This window comes from Atractosteus spatula, chromosome 4 (assembly GCF_055471065.1).
Source record: "Atractosteus spatula isolate fAtrSpa1 chromosome 4, fAtrSpa1.hap1, whole genome shotgun sequence".
Classification (NCBI taxonomy): Eukaryota; Metazoa; Chordata; class Actinopteri; order Semionotiformes; family Lepisosteidae; genus Atractosteus; species Atractosteus spatula.
The window spans coordinates 35377630-35404654 of NC_142709.1; the positions used below are offsets into that span (position 1 = coordinate 35377630).

General features: G+C 37.3%; 1 protein-coding gene across 1 annotated transcript in view; it reads left to right on the forward strand.

Moving 5' to 3' along the window:
- The first annotated feature begins 9008 nt into the window (after positions 1–9008).
- Positions 9009–27025, forward strand: part of pde9aa (phosphodiesterase 9aa) — a 62110-nt gene continuing 44093 nt past the window's right edge. Inside the window, exons 1-3 of the mRNA XM_088914127.1 lie at positions 9009–9146; positions 24577–24647; positions 25313–25390. Of these exons, the coding sequence (XP_088770253.1) occupies positions 9084–9146; positions 24577–24647; positions 25313–25390 (212 nt within the window). The 5' untranslated portion in view covers positions 9009–9083. The remainder of the gene's footprint in view (positions 9147–24576; positions 24648–25312; positions 25391–27025) is intronic.

Consider the following 27025-nt stretch of genomic DNA (forward strand, 5'->3'; position numbering starts at 1 on the left):
CTTTCTCTGGATTCCGCCAAACAAGGTAGAACCAAGCTCCTTTTATTCAACTTTTCCCTGAGATCAAACAATGACATCATCACTGAGCTTCCTGGATTATGTTGTATTTTGAACTTGGCTTACTACTTCAAGCCTCCACAAATCAGTTTTGTGCTGGCATACCATTAGTCAATGACAAAACCCCTCATGGTGCCACAGTTTTTAGAAAAATACAGCATATACTTTGAATGTCAATTAAACATTAAGAACACCATCTCAACTTTGAAGCATGGTGGAAGGTGCCTCTAAAACTAAACATCTTTAGTTCAGATGTAACTAATAATGGCAGCAGAATGAAGTCTAAAGTGTATAGGACATGTCTGCTGCTATTACTACCTACGTATAGTGTTGCACTTCACTATGCATACAATAACCTAAATATATGCCCAGTACAAACAAAAAGTAAAAAAAAATTAAAGTTGGAAAGCCCTGAGAAGAGGTATGAGCTCAATTCCAGTACAATCACTAGGTTATTAAGAATGTTTTATTGTATGGAATGCAGTCATCTATCGGTTTTCGGAAATTCCCTGGAAAGTTTTTTGTAATATGTAAAAAATGGCACCATTACCCAGATTAGAGGGTTCAAATTGATTAATTCTCAGATGTATTTACACACATAAAATGGTATTAATTGAGAATAACTGTGCCAATACTGGGGGTGGAGGGGGCAGGATGGGGTGTGTAACCTTGATAACTATCTGCACCTCAGCTTGTATCCTTAGATGCACCTTCCAGGTGTATAAGAAAAAAATCTTGAGTTTATTTTTTCGGCAATTACTTTGGAGTTACCACCTAAATATTGCCTTTTCATTGGTGCTTATAGATAGAATGATCTCTGCGACTTTGCAGTCTGTTATCTGTCATTAGCACTGAGATCCTACACCAGCAAAAAATATCAAATTCTCAGAACTTAAGAAAGTTTTCAAAAAAGGAAGATGTTTGGCCCATTTACCTTTTTTTAATATAATGTGCTTCTGCATTTATTTACCAACCACATTCTGTGCAACTATTTACATTTGAGTAGCAATACTTTATATGAAGTACAGTATATAAAACACAGTGCATATCAATACAACTTTATATAAAGCACAGTTTACAAGTCCATTTTTCCAATGTTATGCACATCTTTTTATAAATCTGTCTTATAAACCAATTTCCTTTGCTCTGATACTATTTAAAATACATACTAAAGTAAAAATCCAATATCTGAATGTTTGACCTTTCATTTAAGGTTTTAATCATTTGTCCAACATATTTGTTAGTCATTAATTTAGTCCACCAGTTTTATATGTAATAGTATTATGGCAACAGCAACATAATCAGTAATCACTAAACAACCACTCTATTGTACTACTATTATCACTTCAATTAACCTTTTGTTGCTATAAAGTATATAGTTAACAGGTCAATAAACAGTGTTGTAAGCAGCTGCAGATATTTATTCAGCCCTTAAAAGAGTAAAACAGTTTTTTTATTGGCACATGTTTATGTGTACTTCAAATTGTACATCAGACACTTTATTTCAGTTTAATGTAATAACTAATCATTTCTGAAACAATTTGTGATACAGTAATTCGGATTGTCCCCTTCCTTTGAGATTGTCACAATCATGACTTTTAGAGTACATCATTCTGGATTACTTTTCCTCTGATGCCCACAAATTAAAATACAACACGACCTATACTGCATTTACATATTTACAGTATTAACATAATATATTTCCTATCAATTTGTCAATTTGTCCTCTCTATACTTCAGTTCAGCTCCCCAGATAAATGGAGTCCCTCTGTCCATTCTGATTCAAATTAAAAAAACAAAACAGAAACATGTGACATTGATGTTTGGTCTAAAATAACTAAACTTTTAATAAAGGATGCTAGGAGCCTTTTACCCTTGCCACAGATTCTATTCACCTCCCAGAATTACCAGTGCACACACAGACGAGTAAAACACTAGAATTGTTTAACTGCCCTTTTTATTTTCTTGTGATCACAATATTTAATACTGTCTACCCAACACCAAGAGCATGTTATATAAAAACAACTCCAAAGGACACACAATCCAGATCAGCACAAGTACCACATTGGAGCCAGTTACCAAGCCCAAAGGTCACAGAGGAAAAGTCCAGCAGCATTATTCTAAGGAACCAGATATGGTCAGTAACTTGGCAGTTCCAGACATTGTCCTCAGTCCCAATGTCCTTAACAATGTGTCCCTGGTGTTCCTTCCTCCCTCTACCCTGTTTGTCTCTGAGTCCTGTTTTGAGTAAAGGGGACAAAAACACGATGCTGTGCTTTTCCCCTGCTGCTTCCAGTCTCTATGGTCCAAGTCAAGTCCTCCTAGGTTGAACAGCTGCAGTCTCCCGCAATCCTTTCTTCTCGAAAAGCCCCACATTCTCTGCTTACTGGTGCTTTTGAATTTTTCTTGACAAGGGCTGTTGACTCATCTCCAGAGGGGTGGAAGTGTCTCTGTGATGTGGGTATGGGCTTTGCTAACTGCCCAGGGCTCGTTCAGGAAATTATTGTATACAGATGGCCAGGTGTAACGAAGCATTATTCATTCGTAACCCATTTTTAGGGCCCCCCTCTTTAATCACAGGTGATTCTGGAGTTACTTGGAGCTTCTAAGCTGGTTTGACTGTGCCTGCGATTGAGGGGGGAGCTAAGGACAAGATACAGTGGAACAATGCATTGTTACTCCTGGCCATCTGTGTACAGACATATCCTGAGCAAGCCCAGGGCCTTTTACTCTGTCCACACAAAACTGCACCCCTCCCCCCTGGAGGAAGAGTCAGGAGCCTTTGTTAAGAAGGCTTGAAAGACCCCCAGTCACACAGAACTGGACTTTTTAGGAAGGAGGAGGATTTGCGGGAGAGATTACAGCATTGGACCCAGGAGGGGACTCAAACACCACAGACTCTTCAGGAAGCCCCTGAGCTGAGATGAGGAAGGCTCCAGCATCATCTTCCTCCTCCTCGCTTGACATTGGACTTGGAGAAATCAAGGTGGGGGGACAGTATGAGCGAACCACGTTGATGAACCACCAAAGAAATTACACAGAAGACAGAACAGCTGGAGTGCATTATTTTAGGACATTTGTTTCGTAATCGGGGTGAAATGGGGTGCTTGACTGGAATGGAATGCGCGTCCTTTGGAGCTGTTTTTTAGTATGTGCTCTGCGCATTGAATATTGTTGAATGTTGTTAACCACTAGAAAATAAAAAAGGCGTTTAAATACACTAGTGTCTGTTGCTGGGTCGTGAAGGCACCAGTGACTCTGGGAGATGAGTAGAACCTGTGGCGACGAAGGGTCCTAGAACCCTTTATAATTGCTAGGTGGTGTAGTCGTCTACAAAGCAGATGTAATTCATGAATTGTGAGATCATTCTATCTGTGACCCTTACACCCCTAGGACCTCGATCTTTTCCTATATATACTGATGGAAAAAAGAAAATGACCACCTCCTCCATTATGGAATGCACAGAAAACTAAGTGTGGCCTTTTTCTTGCAGTGACCTAAGCTTTGAATTAAGTCCTTTTTAAAGGTGGCCTGCTCAGGCGTTGTTCAACTTGGACCTCGTTGGGTAAAAGTGCACCTAACGATCTTTCGTGTGATTGGCAAGTTGCAATGCCTCGCTGCACAAGCTGTATTGCTGGTCAGGGGGCTTAAAACAAATTGACAACTTTTTGTGAAAGTACATAAGCTATAACTATAGTATTCTCATTCTAGAAAATGTTGCATTTCTTTTTTCCATCAGTATATTTTAAAACTACTTTAGAGGGGTCACCAGTCTGAATATATGAGAATAAATCAGTGGTTCCCAATCCGGGTCCTAGTGGTTTTCATTTAAACTCAGCTGGTGATCATTGGAGTGAACTGATGCCTTTAAGCTACTTGCTGGTTTAGACATTTGTTTACCTGTTTCTCTAGTCAGTCCATGTTTTTTTCAAAAATACTCAACTTCAAGTGTAGCATTTGAAAAATTAATCACACAAAATTTTATGCAACCTCTCCCCAACCAGAAAAATCCTTAATAATGATCAATTTATGCTAAAAAACTTAAATCAATTAGCAAAGAAAAACCAGAATAGATGGGGGTCCACTAGGGCTGGCCAACTAGTTTAAGTGATTGCATTGTGTGTTGCTTGCATGTTGATAGCTAGGTTTTCAACACAGAAGTCTGAAATGCAGATTTCTTGAATGTTGTAATATTTGTACTTTTTTTCTACATGTTGTATAGTAGGGAATTATTCATGCACTTATATAAAAATGCTCAAAAAAGTTTTATTTAGTTTGTTTGTATGGAGGTTCAAAATATACTTTCAGAGTATTTGAATGAGTTTATGTATATTTTCTTCCTAAAATCTGGGATTTTAGTAATATCCACTGGTAATTTAGAATTATTGCTGATCTGGAGGGTAGGATACATAGCAGATTGACCGCTTATTTGCAAAGAAATTTCCACAGCAGTGGACAATAAAGAATCTGTCTATGAGTTGTACTAATGAGTGCAAGTGGCCACGAGAGGTCGCTAAATACATGGTATTAAACAGTATCAAAATATACATAAGACTTGTCACTAATGTCCTTAGCTGAGTTTTTGTAATTGTGTGAAATGGCACGTAAAGGGAAAACATGGTCAGCTGGAGTAGAAAGGTGACCACATTTACAAAAATGTCTTCTCAATGTCAACATAGTGTTTTTTAGAGTATAGTCAATCTTAAGTAGTCAAAATGAAGTGTACAGTAGTGTCTTCACCTAAGAAGTAGTGTATGTTATTTTGTTTGTCTATATAAGAACACACACAGTAGATCCAGGCACCATTTTGGACAGCCTATTACATCTATGTCTGAGATTGTGTTGAATTTGTGGATTTCTATAGCAGCCATTCGAATCTCTACACAGAAAATTATGAAGAACCATTTGATCAGGACAATTATCATATACAGTGTAAAGAACAAGAAAAGGTTTATTTCATTTTGAAAAGAGAACAGAAGAAACACAATGTTTCGGGTGTGGAGCCTTCTTCGGGTGTCACTGGAAGAAGGCTCCACAGCCGAAATGTTGAGTTTTCTTCTTCTCTTTTCAGTATGGAATAAACCTTTACTTTTTCCTTTGCAGCCTTGCTTGGTGACGCAGCTACCTACTGTACTTGAACATATGTAAATAACTGTTTATTTATATAAAGATTTTATTGAAGGTACATGTATCATATAGGTAATATGTTTTTACACCTTTTCTTGGAATTCAGTTATTAATTACATGATATTAGAGGGTGGCATGGTGGCATAGTGCCTTACAGTGCTGGGGCCCTGGGTTCGGTTCCTGGAGTGCAATCTGAATGAAGTTTGTATGTTCTCCCCATGTTCACGTTGGTTTCCTTCCACAGTCCAAAGACCTACTGGTAGGTTAATTGGCTTCCTGGAAAATGTGCACTGGTGTGAGTGTGTGCATGTTTGTGTCTACATGTCCTTGTGATGGACTGCTGTCCCCTCCAGGGTTTATCCTGCTTCGCTCCCATTGCCTGAGACTCTGACTCCACTGCCACCCTGAATTGGATAAAGTGGTTAGAAAATAGATGGATGGGTATCAAAGAATACCAAGTGGCTATATATGACAAATTTTCCTGTCTTTGGATATTTTTCCCATTTTTAAGTATTCACGAGATGTTCAATTTATTTGAAATCTTAACCTAAATAAGATTTTGATACAAATTGATTTTGAGTAAATACTAGAGTAGCATTTCTGACTTTACATATAACACAGGCCTTTTGTTGCGATGTGAATACTAAAATATCTTTTTGTTTTTTGTTTTCGATTCACACTCTTTAATCTTGTGCAGCACAAAATAGTGAAACAAAAACACAAGTTTAGAAGTGGGAATGCTGTGCATTTTGAACTGCAATTGGGAGGCACTTATTTATGCAGTGCACTGGGTGTCTGTAACCTACTGTCCAGCCACATTGTCCAAGTACATTCCTTTGGAATTCTCAGAACATCCAGAGTATTAGATTCTTGAAAAATGAGGTACAGACAAGAACTCTTAATGAGAGACTTTGCTGTGTTATAACATATTGTTATAATTGTGTTAACGAAATCAAAATAATTCTCATCACGACTGCATTATTACTGGTTTCTGAGGTGATTGATTCAAAGTTTGAATGAATATGAGAATTATGCAGTGATTGTGTAAGTAAACAAAATAAACAGCTATTTTCAGTGCTGTAGTAGTTCAGGTGGGTAGCTGTGTCAGCATGTGTAGGCTGCAAAGAAACAAGTAATAGGTTTATTCCATGCTGAAAAAAAGAAGAAAGAAAACCCAACGAAAACACAACATTTCGGCCGTGGAGCCTTCTTCAGGTGTGAGGTGTGAAAATACACACCTTCTTCAGGTGTGTATTTTTAGTATTTTCAAATAAGATCAAGCTTTTAGATGAAAGACTTATTCACTCCAGTTTGCAGGGCACCTTTCTGATATTTTACAATACTTTTTGCAGAACCTTTCATCATTGGAAAAGTAAAAACTAAAATATAAAGATATATATTTTTTAATTTGCTCCCAATTCAGATTGTTTGAATCAGGTCTTCTCTTATGATTATTATTCACAATCTCCTTTCAACCAAAAGAGCCTTTAGCAAGGAGCTGAGAACACTGTACAATGGCCTGTCCATTACATTACCACAGTGCTAAATGTCAGGTTGCATTAGCATACTCTACTGTTATATAACATTAATGAATAACATGCTTTAAAAAAACATTTGTTTCCTGCTGGGCAAGTAAAGCACATAGTTTCTTTTCCAGTCATTTTTTAATTCCAGCTACATATATTTTATCCGTCCAACAAAAGAAACCTTTTGAGCTAAATCTGTGAATTCAGAGGACGAATAAAAAGGCTGCTTCCACTATAATGATTAATTAGAGACAGTCCATTTTTCTGTGACATTAGCACTTTGGCAGAGCAGCAGTCTCTTAATTTCTTAACATTTTTTTTTTGGTCCTGAGAGGTTTAATTAGATCCAGCACAAATTAATCCAGTTAATCACGACATCTTGGGAATGGAACACAGTGTCAGGCCTGTCTCATTACAGTTTGGGCAGGCTCCCAGCATGCATTTCTGAAAAACTTCGTTTCCAGAAGAGCAATGAAATCCAGAGCCTTCAGAAGTCCTCCGTGTTTACAATAAGACATTAACTTTGTTTTCAGCTGCTGCTTGGCAAGGTAATTCCAGTGAGTGTGGTGCTGTGACTTGACTGTTAGTGAGAAGAGTTCAGCATCAATGTTCTCTCCAGTTGAGGATCAGATTACCCCTCTGACACTGGTAAAAGAAAGGCAGATTGCTGTTTCTTCTTATTATCCAAAATCCAGGGTTTGTTACTGCTACACTGCAATTAAAATTATTGTAACTGTCATTTTCCCTTTTTTACTGAAAATCTCATTCATTGTGAATTTCCTTGACAGCACAATATATGGATATTCTTCAGCATTCTGGCAGAATACTGTTACTGGAGTTATTTTCCTTTCTTGGTTTATTGTTGACATGTAATTCTGCCCCCAAATTGTCTTCAGTTTACAACATATTAATTAAAATCAATTCCATGTACAATATCTCATATGCAGAGAGATTTATTTTTGCTTTTTTATCAACCAGTATTCTGTACTTTTTTGGTTCTTTGTGTCTGCATGTGTGAATTGGTATTGAAATTGTAAGATATCATATCAGAGGGTGTGATACTTATAATAGGGTGGCACAGTGGTTAGCAATGCTGTCTCACAGTTCTGGGGCCCTGTGTTCAAATCCAGACTTGGGGTGCTATCTGTGTGGAGTTTTATGTTCTTTACATGTTTGTGTGGGTTTCCTTTGGGTGCTCTGGTTTCTGGTAAAGGCTGAAGCAATCCAGTATGTCCCAGAGGTATTGGGGGCACACATCCCATTAGAGGACACACACTCAAGTGCACAAGGTAAAGTCAGAGACACCAATTAACCTACCCAGTATTTAACGTGGAAGAAAAACGAGATGAAACTGTAAATCCTGGTGAAAACCAGCATTAACACTGGAAGAACTTCATACAGATGGAGTCCTGGTTTAGAATCCAACCAGAACCCGATAGCAGTGAGGCAGTAGTGCTAATGTAGCACACTGAACAAGTTATAGAATCGACGTCACCCACCTCTTGAAGGTGTAGACACCACCGCGGTAGAGAAGCTGGTCTTCTGCTTGAACGACGAGTTAACCACTGTCTAGGGAGTGGTGGCGCGCGTGCCCAGATCCGAGCACAGCTGCACTCGTCACACAACTACAGCGCGACAGTATCACAGGCGGTAAATGTTAGAATTCAAAATTACTTTCAAATTTCAAATACTCAGTTAATTACTATGTTATATATGGGTGCCTTGACTGTTGCTAATTATTCATCCTAGCCAGTACGCATTATGTTATGTATATAAAGAAAAGGTGATATTCACAAAATTCATACAGGTACACAAGAAGAAATCCTACAAGATACGTGCTCCTCGTTTTCCTTAGGACATGCAGGATATTCAAGTTTTCTTCAAAACTTGACGGATTGTGTATTATATTTATTGTAGATCTAACGAACATTTACGAAATGATGGAGGGGAGAAACCGTAAATTTACACAATATGCACCTTACGAATCTGACAGCTGGCGAGAGCATTTACCTCCCGCTTTCCACCTATCTAACCCCAGAAAGCGGCTTTCTGGTTGAAGCCCTCTCTCGTCATCGCCAGACATGGCCAGGAAATGTCTAGTGGGCTGCATCGTACTGGATTAAAGCAGGGGAGCTGTGTCACTATGGAGATGGGAATGCTTAGAAACGGTGCTCGCAGGCCTCTTCACTCTCTCTGTCCTGGGCAGCTGTGAAGTCAGGAAAAGCGAAGTACAAGTAGAATGAAGTGACAGTTCTCGTCTTCAGCGAAGATGCTGGTTCTGGAGAGCCGGTGAGTCGCGTTACAGAGCGACTCGAAGAAGACGCTGATCAAGGGTTTGTGAAATAACGTCCACCGCGCGAAGGGAGAAAAGTGATGGGGTCCGCATCGTCCTCCTATCGAGTTATCTACCTGGATGTTGAGGGGAGGACTCAAAAGGTACCAGTCAGATATTTCTGCTCTAGTGAAGAGCTACATCGCGCAAACTTACTGTATAGAAGCATCAATTAAACTAACCTTATACCACTTAAAATGTATTATTATTATTTTTTTATTGGTGGTGGTGGTGGTGATGGAGGCGGTGGTGTTTACTGTGCTAAACTACTGACTAGACAACTTACTCAATGTAGAAATACAGGCTAAAATGCTCAATGCAAAAAACATGATGTTCCGGCGTTCAGTTATTTTTTTTAATCGTTGAAGTAATTTACACAAACCAAAATACGGGAAAACTACCTAAAGTCGGAGATGCAATTTATTTTTGCTGTGAACGGCACCGATTGTAGTGATATAATATGGGTACGAATATATCTGATTATCACTGTGATCCTTGTGTGTAATATTATAATCGAAGAGATTACTCTCAAAAGAGAGATTACTGCTCAGTATGCAGAACCCTGCTTTCGTTTTACACGTAAGGTAATGTTCGGCAAAAGTTAAAAGTAATAGCAGGTTTATATACACGGATAGTACATGGAGCAGGTGAGGATCTTACAGTATCTAAGAAATTAACATACTGTAGAGCACTCCAAAAGTACTCAGATATTTCTTAACTAAAGATGTATCTGTTATCTCTTATTACCAAAGAGGTAAATATAAATAGTAGTAATTGCCCCTCTTATCAGCCAGATATGACATGTTGATTGTTAATGCAAAATTAACTTTTGTGATTTAAAGTACTGTTGAAAATAATTTATGGGGAATGGAGTTTTGGTACTATCATAGAAGTATAGTTTTGACAAATGATGTCAACCAAATCAGCCATTTCTTGAAGAGAACCAGAGTATCAGCCTCAACAACACGGCTGTGCAGCTTGTTCGTTACTCGCTCAACAAAAAGAGAGAAATTATTCCCGTTGTTGCTTTTAAATGCACATACAGTAGTTTTCCACTATGTGTTTCACTGTTCATTCTGAAGAAATCTGCTGGGTTCCTTGACTTTGAATACTTATATTAGGCTCCCTCATAGACGTCTCTTTTCAAGACTAAAAATGTTCAGCCTGTCAGTGTGGGACATTCATTTAAGCCCCAGAATATATCTGGTTGCTCTTCCCTGGATGTATTCCAGAATAACAATATCTTTTATATACCACGGTGAACAAAATTGTACACAGTATTCTAAACAAGGCCTTACTATTACATAGTACAATTGTAATGTAACTTGATTATGTAACTTAAATAATATGGTTTTAATTATATACCTTAGCATTTTATTTACCCTTTTAATGCTTCCCTACATTGTCTAGATTGAAATGATATGTCAATTTAAAGGTTTTTTATAGATTTTCTCCTCTAGCACAGTGGTTTCCATTTTTTATTTGTAGTTTAAGTGTTTACTGCCTGCATGCAGTACCCTGCAGTTGTCTACATTAAACATCATCTGCCAGGTGTTTGACCAGTCATGAGTTTATCCCAATCTTTTTTAATTTCATTTTGTATATTGTTTGGTTATTCTCCTAATTTGGTATCATCTACAACCATTGATAATCCTTAGAAGAAACTAGGTCTGCATGAAGCAACTGTACAAGGTTCCTTTTGTAAGGGACAGTGACAGGGTGAAGGAGATGTGATACCAATATTTACAGATACAGTAAGACCTCATCAGAGAACTGTGGTGTGGTTACTTCATAATATATAGCATTACGTGGGAAATCTTTTTAAGTCTACAGTAACTGTGTGATTACAGTAAAGTGAATAGTTTTATAAACACATGTAGTGTAAAGAAGTGTACATATTCTGCCTTATGTACAGAAGCTAGAGACAAATGAAATTCCACATGCATTCATATACTGTATGTACAAGAGGCCAGGTCCAACCTATCCAAAATATGCTGAAGGGGCAGAGCTCTTGTGACATTTGTGGAATCTAGATCTTTCATAAAAATTAAGATTTTTTTTACTCTTTCCTGGTAATCTGATTTGTTTTCTTTAAAATAGAAACATCTGTAGATTATAATTTACAGTACAGAACTCATTCACATTTTAACCAGAAATACAGCACATCAAGAGCACAACAGGGTATGAACTACAGATGATATGGTGTTATTTGGGTTATTTGTGGCAGATTGGCTTTTGCTGATGAGCATGTTTTGTTGCATTTCAGACTAGATTTTAATTTGGTCTTGCAGAGCTAATTGTTTTGAAAGCCTAACAAAATTAAATTGCTATCCAATCACTCAGATTTACAACACAGACAACAGCCTATTGAACGGTTTATGTGTTAAAATGCAGTATCTGAAGTAAAATGTAGTTCCGAAAAACTGAAACACACATCTAACCGATTCAGTATAATTACAGTTGAAGCCAGCTAAATGATTAATGATTTTTGTTACACTCCAAGAACTAAAGAAAGGTTAAAAAAACATCCAAAACTTTAGTCCAGCTGTTCAAAGTCACTGGACAATAGTATGCTGCAGACACCTTTAATCTTTGTCCTTAATTTCCACTCCATTCTTTGGGTTCTTGATTCTTGATTTGGGTTTTTGGGATGAAATTATCATTATGTCTATAGATTTTCTAAATTTACCTCAAGAACTCAAAATATCTCTAAAGAGATTGTGTCTCTTTCACTTGTCAAGACCCACCATTGAGAAACACCATTTATTTGGTTAGTGTTCTCTGCCCTTTTCATAAGATGGTGTTCAAGCATACACAAACATAAATAAATTTGTATTAATGCTTTGTATTATACTTTTCCTGAGAACTTTTTTCACAATTGTCTTACATTCAGATGAATAGCCTACTATACACATATCATACATGACTATACAATATATTATTCAGATGAATAGCACACTATACACAAAGTGTATCTCAGGGTGGTGTGAACTAGTGCTTTTCACATGTTTTGACAGTACCACCAATACCAAAAATGAAATATGATACTTAGCAAAGAAAATAAAGAAGAAAAACATCTTTAGAGCTTCTGTTGTTGAAACAACATATCCCCATAGTGCCTGCCCTGCAAATGCATTGAGACACCAAAGTCAAAATTGTTATTTGTGCTGGACAGTTAAAAAAATGTATTTGTGATCATGAGGTTAATATGCGCAATAATTACCAAATGTATCCATCCATTTTCCAACCACATCATCCAATTCAGGGTTGCAGGGAAGCCAGAGCCTATCCTGGCAAGCAACAGGTGCAAGGCAGGATACATCCTGGAAGGGATACCAGTCGTAGACAAACACAGACATGCTTATACTAACATCAAGGCCAATTTTAGAATAAAAACATAGTTTGTGTTGAGTACAGTGAGTTTTATTGACTATAACTGTTTGGACACTTGTAAAATCAGTATGCTGGTATTACTTATCCCTTTGAGACAATAACTACATGAATTCTGCTAACCATTGTGATACCATATGGTGTGGCTCACATCAGAGCACAAGTTCTAGGTGGCTCCCCGATCAAAAACACACCTCACACAAGTCTTAAAATCAAATTGCTCTGATTTGATTAAAAATATATACAGGGCCAACTCACATCCAGCATAGTAACAGGCTTGGTCAGTGTTGTGTCTAAGGTGACCAAAATAGTAGCAGTGGCATGTGAAGGTAGCTGTGGGACTGCAGTCCTAGCTTCTGTGGCTGTAGTATCAGTGAGCCAGCAGCCTGCACTGTTGATATACAGTATGACTAATGCAGTAATAGCACAGGCTATCTTCAGCAGTGAGGCTGATTTAGTTTAGCACTAGTGTATTTAGTGTATCAGCCAGTACAGGGGCATAGGCTAATGTGGTGGTCTTGTGTCACTCATAGTCTGACTTTCCTTCCTATATGGTCCTTCCTGGTTTGGCGCTCGTATTTATGCAGGCTGGAGCAGGGTGCATAGCTGATCCCTGCTCCGGTGATTGCTGGCATCCAGTCTCTTGTGAGCTGTGTGTCTGATCTGCCAAATTAGGTAGGGGAAAAGCTTTGAAAAAGTTCAAGAGACCTTGGGAAAAATAACGATCCTTAAGGACATGGCCCTTTGTGGTGTCATACCATTGAGCTCACCATACTCTTAGTATAATAATTTGAGACTTTGCTACAGAGACTATGAGATCTTGACTATTTTTAGTGTGTTGTGAGTTAAATTGTTTCCTCAGCATGTAAAGTACAGGCTTACTTGAATTTAAATATAGAGATTGTCTTAGATATGGAGGTATTTTCTTCTATATAAACAGACAAAATGTTTTTGTTAACTTCTGACTTCACTCTGCTGCTACATCAAGAATAAAGGCCCGTTTCAGAGGAAGCCATTTACTGTTCCTTTCTTTCTCCTCTCTTTAACTTTACCATCTCTTTGGTAAAGGTTTATCTTGGTCCCACCTGACCATAATACTTGTTCCAAAACTCTTCTGGCTCATACAGTATGTGTACTGTAGTTTAAATTTAAATAAGTTTCAATAAAGTAAATTTGGTGGAGCTATTTGCTCAGAAGGTATGAGGACCATGGTGGAGATACTGTAATACGATGGTCCGGGCATTTATGGCGAACTCTTGAAATGTGTCTCTTGTCTTTATTTTTAATAAAACAAATGAAAGTAATCTGCTGTCCAAATATTTTTAGAGGGCACTACAGTATATGTTGATTAGAACAACACCAATGTAGGAAGTGCTTATGCACTAATGCTGGGTACTCAAAACAGAATGAAAACCTAGTTTTCTTTCTCACAGAACTTTGTCAAGTTCTAAAATTACAATTTTTAACATGCTCCTCTTTGAATTTCCTATAAATAATATTGTTCTCAATGACTGATGCATGAAGGAGATTTAACAAAAAATCTATTGTTACAATGTGGTAATTCTATATTTCAAAATATTAAGATTTTCAAATGATAGTAAGGTGGCAAAAGATGACTAGTGCTTTTTTACCCAGACCCGTTTCTCACAGAATAAGAAACCTGAAGTAGTCAGTTGATAGCCTGACATAAAAATCCTGGTGAAAAACACAAGGGAAAAAATACTACTAAACAGGCATAAAATAACTCACTGGGGCATCCACATATACCTTCAGTATGTCCAGAATTAAGCAGCCAGAATTCTGACCAGGTCATGTTCAAGTGATCACATTACTCCTGTCCTGGAGTCCTTGCACTGGCTTCCTGTCAACTTCAAAATCCTCATGCTCACCTACAAGGCTCTACATGGTTGGCACTTCAGTACCTGTCTGACTTATTAACTTCCTACTCCCCACCTCACATCCTTTATGCCCCTAAATCTGGTCCCCTGTTTGTCCCCCAAGCTCGTCTGCATTCTGTGGGTGTCAGGGCCTTCTCCTGGATAAAATATCATCCCCTTCAATTTAGATTGAAGTTCAAGTATAGTGCCATCCACAGATAGGGTTACTGTAATTGGCTTTACATAGTTGATGGAAGGAGACGAATAGCATGACTTCAGTCTTTGTAGTTAAAATGAAGGAAATTTTTTAGTTGTCTGGTTTTTATGTCAAAGATGCAATTATAGAGTGCAGAAACAAGCCACTTCACTGTCAGGTTTAGTATGGATGTTGAAGTGAGTGATGATGATAAAATGATCATTTAGATCATGTGATCTTAATAGCTGATGAAGTGGTAACGTGTAAATGCTGAATGGAATAGGGCCCAGTATCGAGCCCTGAATAACACCAGACTTAAAGAACGCAACTTAAGAACTGAAACCTCCCAAGAGAGACAAAGTTTAGGTGATTGGTAAGGTTAGAGTTGAACAATTTAAGAGCAATATTAGGAACTCCAAATACAGTTTCAAGGTAGGAAAGTAAGATGTCATAGTTAAGAGTGTCAAAAGCAGCACTGAGATCTAGAAGAATAAGGATAGATAGAGAACTTGACCTGAATCAGAAGCCATAAGAAGATAATAAGAACTTTAATCAGGGCAGTTTCTCTACTGGGTAATTGTCTGAAACCAAATTGGAAGGGTTTGGAGAGATTATTTGCAATAAATTGTTATTTAATTGAATTGCATCAGCACATTATAAAACTTTAGCAAGAAAATGTAGATTGGATATAAGGTGAAAATTGTATAGGTTGTCCAGAGCCATTTTTGTTTTTTTTGGTAACTGTGGGCAGTTAACCTTTTGGTAACTTTGCAGTGTAAAGTGAAGTACGCTAACTTTGCAGTGTAGTGTAATGAAGCAATAAAAAAGGAACAACATCTACTTTTAGAAGTGTAGAATTTAAATAATCCAAAATACTGTTAAAATTATAAATTGCACCTGATCTGTGGATCAGTTTCAGACACTAGTCTACAAATGAGGTACAGTATGGCTGCTCTAGGGGTAAAACAAAGAAGAGAAACCTGATCAGCTCCTCTTCTAAAAAGAATGGTGAATTTAATCGAAGAATTTCAATCTTTTTATCATGGAATAGAGGATAATTTAAGGACATCAAAATCTTGTTAAGCATTTGTAAAGTCAATCAAGGAATCTTCTTCAAAAGGATAAAAAGAATCCATCATAATGATAATAATTAGGAATAATTCAATGATTTGGGTTTAAGTACAAAAAATGGTTTTAGGAGATTTCAGAACAGAAGAGGGGGGGTATATTTTAATGCAAAACTATGAGAATAACTTTCTTGATGATGTGACAACATGCAGTCTTTTAAAAATTGTTTTAGTGGGATTTTGGATCGAAATGTCCTCATAATCAATTAAGGAAGAATAAACTCTTGTTTTTCTATTGTCTTTGTGTACTAACGTAAAACTTAACTTTGTTTTACAAAAAAGGATCTCTTCTCCCAGATAGCAGATTGCCTTTGGAGTTCCTTGAAATGCCATGCAGTAGAGGACCAATCGATTCACTGTCAGATACAGACTAGTGGGCAAATCTCAGTGTTCCACTTCACATGCAGAGACAGCCTCCAAATTTCAATCTGGTAATCAGGAAATTTGATAAGGCAGGGAAAACAGATCTGCATGGCCAAACGCACCATGTTCCTAGTTAAATGCTTACTTGAAAAGCATCAGTAATACACTTCAGATTGTGAATATTCACGCTGGCTCACATCATGAGTGCTTTGTGAGGTATATGAACAGTTGTCAGTATATAATAATTTAAGTTGTGAAGCTCTGTGTTTATTTGTGTTTGTTTATTTTTAAAAGCAACTGTTTTTAATTAAAGCACAAAAATGTATAATTATTTTCACTTGTCCATACATATAATATGTATAATTCTTTTTACAGTAGTTTGTATTTTATTACTGTTGAACTTAGTACTGTGTTGCATATTCCATTTTGAAAATGAAGCTTTACTAATCACAGAAGTAGACAATAATACAGGTAAAATGGGCATATTCAGTTTTTTTCAGAAAATAATATTGAATGACAGCTCGATGTGTGTTGCCCACATTTATTTTGTGAAAACAACATGCTGTTAACTAATTTTACTGATTAAAAATAATCAGATAGGGTAATAATTTTTTGATTGTATAACTTTATTTAAAAATTAACAAAAACATATTGCAGATCTGTGCATCTCCATTACAGCAGACTTTGAAGTTTTTTTTTCCTTCAAATCTCACCTTTCTTCTCCGCATCCTGTTTCACAACTTTGATCTTCTGAAGTGATTCCATTTACTCATCTGTGATGCTCAGTGTAGGTGCATTTACAGACCTGCCCCTTCCTCAGTGTCTGTTATTGTAATCCATTTGGAGACACATAGAAAAAAACACATAACCACACAACCTTTAGACTGCACACAGGCTAAACTTTTTCACTTATTAAAGAAGAATTCTCCTAAGACACGATAGTCCAGTTCTGATCCTGATCCAGGATGGCTGGTGTGTCTGCACATTTTCATCTCTTCTCAGCACCTGATAACCTAAATCAGCTAATTATTGGCTAAATAGACCAATGAGAAATAAGTGCTGGTGCTTTTAAGAAACCTTAAGAACACGCAGATACGCTAGTCCTCTAGGACCAGCATTGGGCATGCAAGATCACAAGATCACAGAGACAAAAATAGAACTGGAACCTATATATATAGCAGGATAAAATATAAATTAAAATAAATTATTATTATATTATAATTGTATTAAAATACATACGAATAACTTGAATATTAAATATAAATTAGACCATCATACATTTCAACACAAATCTAGCAAGTCTATGAAAATATTTTAAAGCATTGATAGAAAAATGAAGAATGCTTATGAAAAGGTCATAGAATCTACAGTCAGCAAACATGACGTTTTGAGTTGGGAGTGTTTAAAACAAATGTCTACAATCATTGAGGAGGGATATAAAGTGAGAGTAATTTTTCTAATTTGAGCTGAAGATAACCATTCAGAGCCTTCAACTTCAGTGGCATTGGCATTTTAGCATTGACTTTGCACTTAACATGCTTAACAGGAAGCCAGTGCAGAGATGTGAGAACAGAGGTAAGAGATTCAGTTGTTTGATAATGCTGAGTTCTGGATATAGAGGAGTTTATTTCAGATTTTCTTGGACTCACTATTAACACAACTGTACAGTAATGCATCTAACTGCCATTTCTAAAAATGAAAAAGCAATGTTCTACCTTCAAGCAAACTAATGTATTTGAGACATGTGGTCAAGTAAGGCAGTACTAGTAAACATTTGAAATACAAATTCCTTCCTGTACAATTTAGATTTTTAAAGGAACAGGTAAAAGTTCATTCCATGCTTAAAGGTAAAGAAAAGAATACAACCATTTGGTTGTGGAGACTTCTTCAGCTGTGAGCCTATGCATACTGACGCAGCTACCTTTCGGAACCTCTTTAGATTTTTGTAGACTTTTACATTAATTTCTCTATTCATGTTCAGAAGAGAAGACACAAACAGAACTCTTCTATTTATTATTACATGCTAAATTATTATAATACCACACGGAAACATAACAACAACTATTTCATGGAGTCCAGACCACACATTTCTCTGCTCCCTCTGTTGTTCTCTTTGTTCTTGGGTTTCTCTTTTTCCTTCCATGTCTTTCTTTTACTGCCATTTTCCGTGGTCCTCCAAAATGAGACCTGACGCTAACACCTGTCATCGTGTCCCTGGAATACAAGCTTTTAAGATCGGGCCCAGAACAACACGGTGAGATCTCATCTCACAGGGACCTTGTTGACCTAAAAGACCTTTATTTCTTTAGGCTTTGAGAGCCTCTAGTAAAGAGCTGATTCAGGGCAGCTGCTTATTAGACGCTTCAGCCTGATCTTGGTTTTAAGGCTACCATTAATTAAATCACAAATCAAACCTGAACATTCAAATTCAGTAAAAGAAAAATCTATTATGTAAATAATACATAATATGATGAGATGTTTTACATCTCATCATAATTGATGAGATGTAAAACCGAGGTCTTGACTCTCTGTGGTCATTAAAAATCCCAGGGTGTTTCTCGAAAAGAGTAGGGGTGTAACCCCGGCGTCCTGGGCAAATTTCCCATTGGCCCTTACCAATCATGGCCTCCTAATAATCCCCATCTATAAATTGGCTTCATGACTCTGCTCTCCCCCCCACTGATAGCTGATGTGTGGTGAGCGTTCTGGTGCACTATGGCTGCAGTCACATCATCCAGCTGGATGCTGCACATTGGTGGTGGTGGAGGGGAGTCCCCATTACCTGTAAAGCGCTTTGAGTGGAGTGTCCAGAAAAGCGCTATATAAGTGTAAGCAATTATTAATTATTATTATAAGAATTAAAAATTGGGACACAACCTGCAAAAGCATGTTTTGGGAAATTTATAGTAATAAGAAATTTAAAGTTGACTACATCTTAGATGTAATCTCATTAAAGTTGAAAGGAGTGACAGAAACCTTTCAACATGTACAGTAATTAGTATCAGCCATATTTAAATGGGTAAATACACTTTATGAATGCAGTTGTTGGTACTGTCTTAATTATTTGGCAGCTTATATGAGAACAGCGGACTTTGAAAATGTGAATAAAATGTTTTTGCTCATTTTCTGAAATCAAAATATAGAGTATAATATGAACAAACAAATGAGTTAAAACAAGTTACTGTATCCCTGGAGACACACCTCCTGTGCCATCCTGTGTTAAGAGTTGTAATGAGAGAATCAGAGAGGGACTATTATACTCTGGCATTGTTCATAAGATGATGATGAGGCATAATACACTGAAAGACATGCAGAGTTGCTTTTCTGCTTCAAGCAGCTCTACATGCAAGTAAATTTAACCGTTACTGTTACATCTGTTAAAAGAACAGTATAATCTGAAAACTACTTATTAGAAAAGTAAATCTGGATCATGAATCATATGTGTGTGAAAAGATTTTCGAAAAAAATCATGCACATTTTGTAGGATTGTTATAAATATGTTGCACAATTTGCAAGATCTATTGGAAAGAAAACACTCTTAAAGTACTCCTTAGCCCCGTGGAATACTTGAGAAAAGAATCCATAAATCTTTTTAAAATATTGTATCCCAGATATTCAAGTATTTCTGTTTGTAACTTGAGAGTTTGTTATGCAGGAATTATACTACTGTATATACAGTTCATATATGATTTCTCACTATTTTTCCAAACAGATATCCTAACAAGATATTTGAAACTGAAATTGAAAAGTAAAATGTGATCATCCTAAAAACAGAATAGTTTTTTATAGTAGTAGATATGACTTGATTATAAAAACTATAAAGTTGTGACTTAGGTGCTGGTATCTGAGATTTTTTATGGGTGAAGCCCAGAAGAATGCATCATAAATCTCTGTTGTGCTGCTCCATTCCACTAGGGCTTTATCTGATCTACTGTGATACAGTACGTCACTTTATAGAAAGTTTAAAGTCTGACAGGTCAAAATTCGCTTAGTGTCCTAAACCAATAAAACAAGTGTTTGAATGTCTTTTATATTACAGCTTTTTATGTGAATAGCTATGTTGTAGTGTGGATGAGTCTGATTCCAATTTCTTTTGTTGCATGTTGGCATAAGATATCAGTGCCAACAGTATCACTGTCACACTACCAGATACAAAGGTCCAAGACTTCCAGCTCCCAGCTTGTGTGTCTGTGTGATACCAAATTGCAGAACAGCACCAGTGGTGAGTGCGCTGCTACAGATTTCACACACTGAGATGTTTTTCTATTTGGCCCAGTAAAGCGAGGTCCAAGTGGTGGTGTAGGAAAGACTCAGGAACTAACCATTTAATTCTCAGGCCAGCTATAATGTTACAAAACTGCAACAGAAGGCATGATGCTCAAAGGACTTTTAAATATAAGTATTTTCTGCCTGCAAAGCATTTTTGTTTGATAATTTACAAATTCACTTCTTGTTTTGAGTTTCTTTCATGATAATGGTTTGCAGATTGGCATCCTGTTCTGCAGACCTGTTGTTTGTTGATGAAAGAGCTCAGTAGTTGTACAGAGTATGATGCACAAAGCACACAAGAAGAATTTATAAGCCTCTTATAAATAACACAGAGCAACTTGCGTAAATAACAAGCTTGCCTGCGTGTGTATTTAGAAAACTGTGAAAATGATGCCATTCATTATATTCTAGATGCAGTATATGTTTGGCCTTCATTGTCTTGGACACAATTATACAGTGCCTTGCGAAAGTATTCGGCCCCCTTGAACTTTTCAACCTTTTGCCACATTTCAGGCTTCAAACATAAAGATATAAATTTTTTATTTTATGTGAAGAATCACCAACAAGTGGGACACAATTGTGAAGTGGAACGAAATCTATTGGATTTTTGAAACTTTTTTAACTAATAAAAAAATGAAAAGTGGGGCGTGCAAAATTATTCGGCCCCTTTACTTTCAGTGCAGCAAACTCACTCCAGAAGTTCAGCGAGGATCTCTGAATGATCCAATGTTGTCCTAAATGACTGATGGTGATAAATAGAATCCACCTGTGTGTAATCAAGTCTCTGTATAAATGCACCTGCTCTGTGATAGTCTCAAGGTTCTGTTGAAAGCGCAGAGAGCATCATGAAGACCAAGGAACACACCAGGCAGGTCCGTAATACTGTTGTGGAGAAGTTTAAAGCTGGATTTGGATACAAAAAGATTTCCCAAGCTTCAAACATCCCAAGGAGCACTGTGCAAGCGATCATCTTGAAATGGAAGGAGTATCAGACCACTGCAAATCTACCAAGACCTGGCCGTCCCTCTAAACTTTCAGCTCAGACAAGGAGAAGACTGATCAGAGATGCAGCCAAGAGGCCCATGATCACTCTGGATGAACTGCAGAGAACTACAGCTGAGGTGGGAGAGTCTGTCCATAGGACAACAATCAGTCTTACACTGCACAAATCTGGCCTTTATGGAAGAGTGGCAAGAAGAAAGCCATTTCTCAAAGATATCCATAAAAAGTCTCGTCTAAAGTTTGCCACAAGCCACCTGGGAGACACCCCAAACATGTGGAAGAAGGTGCTCTGGTCAGATGAAACCAAAATCGAACTTTTTGGCCACAATGCAAAACGATATGTTTGGCGTAAAAGCAACACAGCTCATCACCCTCAACACACCATCCCCACTGTCAAACATGGTGGTGGCAGCATCATGGTTTGGGCCTGCTTTTCTTCAGCAGGGACAGGGAAGATGGTTAAAATTGAGGGGAAGATGGATGCAGCCACATACAGGACCATTCTGGATGAAAACCTGTTGGAGTCTGCAAAAGACCTGAGACTGGGACGGAGATTTATCTTCCAACAAGACAATGATCCCAAACATACAGCAAAATCTACAAAGGAATGGTTCACAAATAAACGTATCCAGGTGTTTGAATGGCCAAGTCAAAGTCCAGACCTGAATCCAATCGAGAATCTGTGGAAAGAGCTGAAAACTGCTGTTCACAAACGCTCTCCATCCAACCTCACTGAGCTCGAGCTGTTTTGCAAGGAAGAATGGGCAAGAATTTCAGTCTCTCGATGTGCAAAACTGATAGAGACATACCCCAAGCGACTTGCAGCTGTAATCGCAGCAAAAGGTGGCTCTACAAAGTATTAACGCAAGGGGGCCGAATAATTTTGCACGCCCCACTTTTCATTTTTTTTATTAGTTAAAAAAGTTTCAAAAATCCAATAGATTTCGTTCCACTTCACAATTGTGTCCCACTTGTTGGTGATTCTTCACATAAAATAAAAAATTTATATCTTTATGTTTGAAGCCTGAAATGTGGCAAAAGGTTGAAAAGTTCAAGGGGGCCGAATACTTTCGCAAGGCACTGTATGTGCAGAATCATTTTATAACATACTGCCTTCTCTCCAGAGCAAGGTTTAAAGGTTTCAAGAGCAGGTGATGTGGAATTGAACTTTATTACAGAATTGTGTAAAAATGTTCGTTAAGCTCCAAATATTTTTTTTTCAAAGTAAGGCAAAACAAGATAAGACAGATTGTATCAAAGAATGTGAAAATAATGTTTGTAAATGTTCATAAATAGCTCTCACTGTATGGATAACATCACCCAAAATTGCACAAGGTACACTGTGTGGCTTTATGTGCACTGGGTGGGTTTATGTGCGGTCCTTATGGTCTTAAAATACTTATTACTGTTCCAGAAAGTAGCTTTTTGTTGTGCCTTTGTTGTGAGCACAATTTAAATTATGTATACAGGCATACATAGGTAGTGTGGTAGGCATTAGGTAGGCAGGTAGGCAGGTACGCAGGCATACAGTAGGTAGTGTTTCACAAAAGCTTTTCTGCTTTCTCTGCATTTACACACACAGTCAATTGTGAAACAGCACTTCTTGTAAATGATGCTTATTAAAATGCTTCAGCTGAATATTACAGCCTCTAATCTTTATAGGTAATTTTTGTGATTTATCCTAGAAGGTGTCCTTTCCTCTTTATCATTTCCTCTTTCGTGCTGTGACAACATTCACTTTACAACACATGATACTTATTGTGAACATAATATTTACGAAGTGCAATTTTCATTTCAAGTTCTCATTTTAATTGGAAATACTTTACTAGGAACTGGATCGTTACTGTAAAGACCCAATGGCCTCTTCATCTCATCTGTACTTACAAACAATATGTGAGTTTGTTAATGAGTTACAGTGAATGATAATGTTTTCAAACATCCTGTGCAGCTCATTTCAGAATCCTTATGGAACAAATGTATGTCCTTTTTCTATGCCTTGTTGTAGCTAGAATGTTTCCCATTGACTCACATTCTTTTTTGTCAGACACTAAGTATTCCAGGATGCATTACAGTACTTGTCTAATCTAAATCTGGAAGATTAAAAACAAGATGACATTTATAATATGTAATAATAAGATATTCTCTTGTAATAGTGTGTGACTGGTTCAGCAACAAAGTTCAGTATAGTACTGTATGTGCAGCTCTGCGCAGGTCCTAGATAGTTTACAAATAAGAGGCGGTCATTTGACCCGTCTACATCTCTGGTTATTAGTAGTACAGTAGTTTCTAGATAATAGAGTTCTGGAGGGATAAATGCAAGTCGTTTTCACTGCATGTCTCCTGCACCTGTGTCCAAGCTGCCATCCACAGAATGCTCGAGTGCCCTCTCTCTGTAGTGTTCCTGCTCAAGTGTAAACAGTTGTTTTGATAGCCTTGCTCTACTTCACATTACCACATGTCCTGTAGAGAAAATCAGGTTAGAGTGTTATAAGTTGTAGTAGCTAATGTCTTTAAAACCTCAGTAGGAAATATAATGACTGGCTGACATTCATCTTCCTGTAAGGTCTTCCTGATCCATTTAGTATATTACATACCGACCTCTTTTTTAATAATGGTCACATAAAAATGGTAGTATTCCACTTTTCTGTCTTCTAGTTTACTGTAGCAGCAAGGATAACAGCATTCACACAGAGCCAAGGAACAAAATAGAAAGAAACCACACAAGGGGCACAGCTCAGTAGATTGGGCCCCTGAGCAAGGCCCTTAACCCCAGCTGCTCCAGGGGCTCCATATAAATGGCTGACCCTACGCTCTGACCCCAAGCTTCTCTCCTTGTTTGTGTATCTGTGTCTCATGGAGAGCAAGCTGGGGTATGTGAAAAGATGAATTCCTAATGCAAGAAATTGTATATGGCTAATAAAGCAATCTTAATCTTAGATAGAATGCTCATATACAAATGTATAGATCAAATTTATAGAGACAGAAAACATAGCCTTTGTAAATCATTGTATTGAAGTATTATTCAACATTTGATAAATTTATAAAGTTTTTAAGTGTTAGAAGCACTACAATCTGAGCACTGAATAAGTCAACAGCTGCAAATTGTGTACCCATATGAGACCCTTGAGACAACATTTTTTGTGCCATAATCTAGACAATATGAAAGAACTTCAGAGCTAACATTGGAAGAAAAGAGGCGCTGTCTTGTGTTTCACAGCTTCTGAAACAAAAAGGCAACATTTACAATGTGTGGTGAATTGTGTGTGTTATTCTATTCATGCTTATATATAATTTGTTTACTTTTCTGAAGGTGGTGTTCAGCAGATTTTGCAGCCCCTGTGACATCAAGGAATTATTCTGCACTGCTGTTGGCCTGCCGAGGTAAGACTTATTTTTTGCAGCTGCTTTATAACTCTTGGTTCCTGGGTTCAATTACAGAGTAGGTGGCTTTTTGTGGAGTTCGCAAAACGTTGTGTTGCTCCCTTTGCTTGCGTGGTTTTTTTCCAGATTTTTCTGGAAAATGTTCACCACCTTTTCAAGAGGCGTGTTGGCTGGGTTAATTGTTCCTTGAAATTAGAAACAATAGGTAGTACTACCACTTTATATTTCCAGAGTAGGCTCTGGCTGATGAGGAATGAGCAGCTTTTCTGATAATGGATGGATGCTTTGACGTCTACAGCATTTTCAAAGATCTTGCAGTCTGTAGTTTATTGTGATGAAACTGTGAATTTGGACTGGCTTAAGGTAATATCTTCTAGTCTTCGAGAAAACAAACAAAACAACATCACTTAACCGTGTTCAGGTGTCACTGAATACCTGGAAACCTACAAATGTGCTAACAAGCCATAAAAATGCTATTTAACTGCTATGTCCTATTGTTTCTATCTGTGAGTAGTTTGGTCTTATTGAATAAGTTGTAATGTATGGATGGTAATTGCTCAGGCTCTGGTTGGAACCATACCTTCTTTTTTTACGCAGTAGAAATGATTTGACAGTTTGTGAGTGACTGCTTAAGCCACTTCTAATTACGACTTTATGTCTTTCAGGAACACTGCTATCTCTGTTTTGGATATAACAGGGGCCATGGTGTCCATTGACCCCACAATGCCACCAAACGCAGAAGGGTATGAACTGAGGCCTGAAATTCATGGTCCTGATTACTGGTTTTCCAATTGTATGTGCCAATTTGGCATAGAAAGGAAGTCAGACACATAGGATAGATTTAGTTCAAATGTTCCTGTGATAACATGCCATCACAGAAGCAGCATGTCTTCTCTACTCAACTACAAGAGTGTAGTAGTTCTGTCGATCCTGCCTGCTGCTCCTGTAGTTAACTATAACATAAATGGATTGGACCTGTAAACTAGATTCCCACAACAATGTACTGGAGGTTAAACTGTGTGCACTATTGACAATTTTCATATTTACACTTAAATCTCCCAATTATGGAATAAACAATTTTTAAACAATCATGCTGCATATACAGATAATATGGATAAAATGGACCATCCAAAATATACATTGCCATCAACAGTTTCCTTTCAGCACTATACAGAATATTCACAGTGCAAAACAGCAAAATGAAATTCTGGATGGAGGATTGAAGCAGCTCATGACAAACCATAGATTTTGTTGACATGCTGAGGAAGCACTAGACCTCTCTGAGCACATACAACTTCAGCGTTCTATAGCCCCTTTGGTGAGGCCTGGGAAACTCTTGACACAGCTTATTTTTGCCCAGTTTCTTCACTTTTTCTAGCCAGATTTCTTCCTGTTTCTAGCCTAGAAAACCTTTGCTTACTTTTAAAACAGCTTAGCAACTACATTTCCTACAATTAATAAGAATATTAAAAAAAATAATTATTAAATTATAAGACAAGATCACTTTATTGGCCATATACAATTTCTAGTATTAGGAATTTGTCTTTTCACATACCCCAGCTTGCTCTCCATGAGACAAACACAGACAGGGAGAGAAGCTTGGGGTAAGAGCGCAGGGTTAAAATGACATTAAAAAATAATTAAAATATACATTCTTATGTAAGAATATAAGAAAACTTACAAACTAAAGGAAGCCATTTGGCCCATCAAATCAATTAGGGAATTCAGTAGCTAATCCATCTCATCCAGCTGTTTCTTGAAAGAAGCCAAGGTATCGGTTTAAGAACAAGGCTGGTTAGCTTGTTCAAGACTGCTCTGTAAAACTGTGACTCCTATTGTTAGTTTTGACTTTGGCAATGCCATTGAGGATTTTGAAAAGACTAAAATTGTTCAATTCTTCCAGCCTGATGGCATACAACATTCCTTTAAGCCTTGGATTATATCTTGTCACTCTTCACTGGACTGATTCCAGGAAAGTATTTTTTTAAAGTAGTGACAAAAATAGTAGACTTTTTAAATTAGGTCTTACGAGTGAGTACATGATTAAACACATCAACCCATCAGAGATACAAACCCCATTCACCTAAATGAAAGGAGGGGATACTTCATACCACTGTACCATTATACTAAAGAGGAAATATTACTGAACTGCTCAGTGTTTTCAGGATGCTTCAATGTATTCATGACCTTTAGAAGCCAGGATTTGAAATAACAGTAAGCTCTGCATGTTCATAAGACTTCGTCATTATTGTAGAAAAAATGACATTTTATCATTTGTAGCACTCTCATGTCTCTAAGTGGGTTCTGTCAATATATAGAACATGGATTTGTGCTCTGTGCTGTTGTTGGTAGAGTATACATACTGTAGGCTTCTAGCA